The 4,210-nt window shown below is 66.7% G+C and overlaps 1 protein-coding gene across 1 annotated transcript in view; it reads left to right on the plus strand.

The window, feature by feature from the left end:
* The window catches only part of KIF3C (kinesin family member 3C), a 15,642-nt gene that overhangs the window by 3,625 nt on the left and 7,807 nt on the right, over nt 1-4,210 (plus strand). Inside the window, exon 2 of the mRNA XM_019470968.1 lies at nt 5-1,387. Within this exon, the coding sequence (XP_019326513.1) occupies nt 5-1,387 (1,383 nt within the window). The remainder of the gene's footprint in view (nt 1-4; nt 1,388-4,210) is intronic.

The raw sequence follows: 4,210 nt of genomic DNA on the forward strand, positions 1-4,210 counted from the left end.
CGAGGCGCTGAAGGTGGTGGCCCGCTGCCGCCCCATGAGCAGGAAGGAGGAGGCGGCGGGCTACGAGCGCGTCCTGGAGCTGGACGTGAAGCTGGGGCAGGTGAGCATCCGAAACCCCCGCGCCTCCCCAGGGGAGCTGCCCAAGACCTTCACCTTCGATGCTGTCTACGACGCCAGCTCCAAGCAGGCGGACCTCTACGACGAGACGGTCCGGCCGCTGATAGACTCTGTGCTGCAGGGCTTCAACGGCACCATCTTTGCCTACGGCCAGACCGGGACCGGCAAGACCTACACCATGCAGGGGGCCTGGGCGGAGCCGGAGAAGCGGGGCATCATCCCCATCTCCTTCGAGCACATCTTCACCCACATCTCCCGCTCCCAGAACCAGCAGTACCTGGTGAGGGCCTCGTACCTGGAGATCTACCAGGAGGAGATCAGGGACCTCCTCGCCAAGGACCAGAGCAAGAAGCTGGAGCTGAAGGAGAACCCCGAGACGGGGGTGTACATCAAGGACCTCTCCTCCTTCGTGACCAAGAATGTCAAGGAGATCGAGCACGTGATGAACCTGGGGAGCCAGACGCGGTCCGTGGGCAGCACCAACATGAACGAGCACAGCTCCCGCTCCCACGCCATCTTCCTCATCACCATCGAGTGCAGCGAGACGGGGCCGGATGGCGAGGAGCACATCCGCGTGGGCAAGCTCAACCTGGTGGACCTGGCCGGCAGCGAGCGCCAGAGCAAAATGGGGGCCCACGGAGAGCGCCCCAAGGAAGCGTCCAAGATCAACCTCTCCCTCTCCGCCCTGGGCAACGTCATCTCTGCCCTCGTGGACGGCAAGAGCACGCACATCCCCTACCGGGACTCCAAGCTGACTCGCCTGCTGCAGGACTCCCTCGGGGGCAATGCCAAGACAATCATGGTGGCCACCTTGGGCCCAGCCTCTCACAGCTACGACGAGAGCCTCTCCACCCTCAGGTTTGCCAACAGGGCCAAGAACATCAAGAACAAGCCCCGGGTGAACGAGGACCCCAAGGACACCTTGCTGCGGGAGTTTCAGGAGGAGATCGTCCGGCTGAAAGCCCAGCTGGAGAAACGCGGCATGCTGGGAAAGAAGAGGAGAAGGAGCAGCCGGAGGAAGAAAGCGGTGGATGGAGAAAGCGCCATGGAGAATGAAGGGGAGGACGACAACGAGGACGGCCTGGAGAAGAACATGGAGAATTACTTGAAGGAGCAGAAGGAGAGGCTGGAAGAGGAGAAAGCCGCTATCCAGGATGACCACAGCCTGGTGAGCGAGGAGAAGCAGAAGCTGCTGCAGGAGAAGGAGAAGATGATAGAGGATCTGCGGAAGGAGCAGGAGGCCACGGAGCTGCTGGCCACCAAGTACAAGGTACGTGTCGCTACGCACCGTTGCGAGCGATGCTGGGGGAACACCTGCTTTGCCTCCAGCCCCTCGTGGGGTGCTTGAATGGGTCCCAAGCAGGGTCCCCAAGCAAGGTGCCCGAGCAGGGTCCCCAAGCAGGATGTCCAAGCAAGGTGCCCAAGGGCAGCCCCATGCTCCTGTGTAGCGGTGGGCTGGGGTTGCCCTCAGACGTGGACCTGCATGGGGACCTTGTGTGGGAGCTCCTGGGGGCGCGGGGTGGGAAGGGCCATGAGGGAGTGGATCACTGGTGGCACAAGTTTGCTGTGCTCAGCTCTTGTCCCCCTCAGCACAACAAAGCATCTTGCGGCGGGGTGGGGGAGTGATGCTGCAGATTCGTCCCCGGTGGCACCGGGAACACACCCAGGGCGGGGGCTGGGGACGCAGCACTGCCTGCCCCCCGGTTCTGTCCAACCCCACGGCTCCCGCCCAGCCTGCAGGGCTCTGCCAGGGATGGGCAGGGCTGTGAGCCCACAGGCACGGCCTGGCAGCTCTGCAGGGCCCTCCGTCCCCCCTCCCCACCTCAAATCCTTCCTGGCACCCCCGAGCCGGAGCGGGGTGGGTGGGGGCATGTTACTGGCACTCTCCAAGTGTTGCACGCCGCCAGCTCAGGGATGCTTGGGGATGTGGGGCTGAGTGCGAGAGGGGCCATGGCAGCCCCAACCCAGCCCCAGGCAGACGTGCCAGGGGTCCAGGGTTGCACCGCTGTCGTCCCCCCCCAGCCCTGCTCCCGCCCCCGGTGAGGCTGGGGGGTCCTGACGCCCTCCCACCTGCCCGCGGCTGGTGGGGGGGCCGGGTGGGCACTGGGGGGGGGGGGGTGGTGGGGAAGGAGCCCCAGCACTCTGACCCGCCGCGTCACGCTCTGGCACAGCCCCTCTGTCACCGCGGTGGCCCGGATGCAGTGGCCGGGCTGGAGACCTAGCACGGAGCCCTCCAGGCGGGGACGTGCCCGGCGTGTCCATCCCTGCCTGGGAATTCGGGGGCTGAGCAGGGGGATGCTATCGTACCCTCCTCTATGGCCAGAGCCGTGTTTGTTGCAGCCCCAGGGACGCATGGCCGTGCCCAGGGATGCATGGCCGTGCCCAAGGATGCATGATCATGCCCAGGGATGCGTGGCCATGTCTGGATGCCTGCACAGAGACCCACGGGCTCACACTGGGATGTGCCACCAGGGCAGAGCCGTGGAGGGGACACTGGTCACTGGCTGGCATGACGGGTGTCCCATGACGGGGGTCCCGGCGGAGCAGGATGCTCGGCACGGAGGTGGGCTCCTCCCAGCCAGTACCCCCTGCTTGCCGCCACAGTGGAGTGCAGGTTGTTGCTGGCAGCCGTCCTGCGCGGTCTCCTCATCCGGCACGGTGCAGCGGGGCTGGCTCGGAGCCACCGCGTGTCCTGTAACTGCTGAGTAACAAGGCAGGGCCAAAAGCGAGATGATGCCGCATCCCCTTCGGTGGCCTTCGGAGCCGCTACGCATGCCGGGACCCTCTGCCTGTGGGGGTACAGTACAGTCACACCAGTGAGGTATTGCCCCAGGGGGCAAAAATCCCCCCTGTGCCAGCGACGGAGGGGCAGAGCCTGCCGCGACGCTCACCCCACTGGGCACTGCCAGGGGCCTGCCTGGGGGGACACTGCGGGGGGCACTGGGTGGCTTCCCGGTGCCCATGGGCAGCTCTGCCATGCAGCGGGGCCAGGCAAGGAGGCAGCGGTGTGAAAAGAGCCCTGTGACCCGCTCACGCGTTTAATGGCTCTGTAGTGACCGTGGCAAAGGCAGCCGGAGTAACTGGGGGGACATGGGGTGCCCCACACACGCGCGAGCGACACACGCTGGACCCCGTCTTGCCGTCACACTCGTGGACGTGGGCTCTGCCTCTGCCGTCTGGCACAGCCGGAGCCCAGCCCCACCATCCGGCTGGGACACACGTGGGCAGCATCGAGCTCGGAGAGGCGGGGGCCAGCCCGCCCCGGCAGATGTGCACCTTGGCGCCCAGATGTGCACCTTGGTGCCCAGATGTGCACCTTGGCGCCCAGGCACGGGCTGCGGGGGAGCCTCTGCCCCAGCTTGGCCAGGGCGCTGGGTGCGGCTGCTCCGGGCCCCTCGCCCGATGGCTCTGCCGGGTGCCAAGGCCGGGGTCAGCGGGCGGGAAGGTGCCGGGGAAGTTATTTGGGTGCCGGAAATGAGTTCCCATGAGAGGCTTAGCATTCAGTCTGTCCCACGCGCTAAAGAAGATTGGGAGTCGTCTTCGTTAGAGGGAATAAATGCTTGGGCAGGGAGAAAACGGCAGCGCTAAGAAACCCCTTAATCCCGCGGCACAGGCAGTAGCCTGCGATGAACCCTGGGCGGGGAGGTGGCAGCGTGGTGCCCTGGCCGAGCATCTTCCCAGCGCCCACCTGGTCCCCCCTGGTTCCCTCCCTGGTCCCCTCCAGTCCTGGTGGGGCAGGACGCGCCCCGGCAGGGCACAAGGGACACTTGCCAGCACGGGGTGCAACTGGGACCAGCCAAGAACCGGCTTTGGAGGAGGAGGTGTGGGGGGCGAGGGGCCCGGGGAGCCCCAGTGCCCCCAGCCCGGCTGCCCCGGGGAGCCCCTGGCAGGGAACGGCATGAGGCTGGTCGGGGGGGCTGCCCTCGGGGGTCTCAGCCCCCCACCACAGCAACCTGGTGTCTTCCCGGCAAAACACCCGGCCAGCGGCACACAACTGAAGGCGGCGGGGCCGGGAGGAAGGAGGAATCCCCGGTGCTGGGGCCCGGGGGGGGGGCGTGACGCAGGGCCAAGGGGGCTGGATGGGGGCCCCGGG

The sequence above is a fragment of the Aptenodytes forsteri genome, unplaced genomic scaffold (assembly GCF_000699145.1).
Source record: "Aptenodytes forsteri isolate BGI_AS27 unplaced genomic scaffold, ASM69914v1 Scaffold192, whole genome shotgun sequence".
In the NCBI taxonomy this organism is placed as follows: Eukaryota; Metazoa; Chordata; class Aves; order Sphenisciformes; family Spheniscidae; genus Aptenodytes; species Aptenodytes forsteri.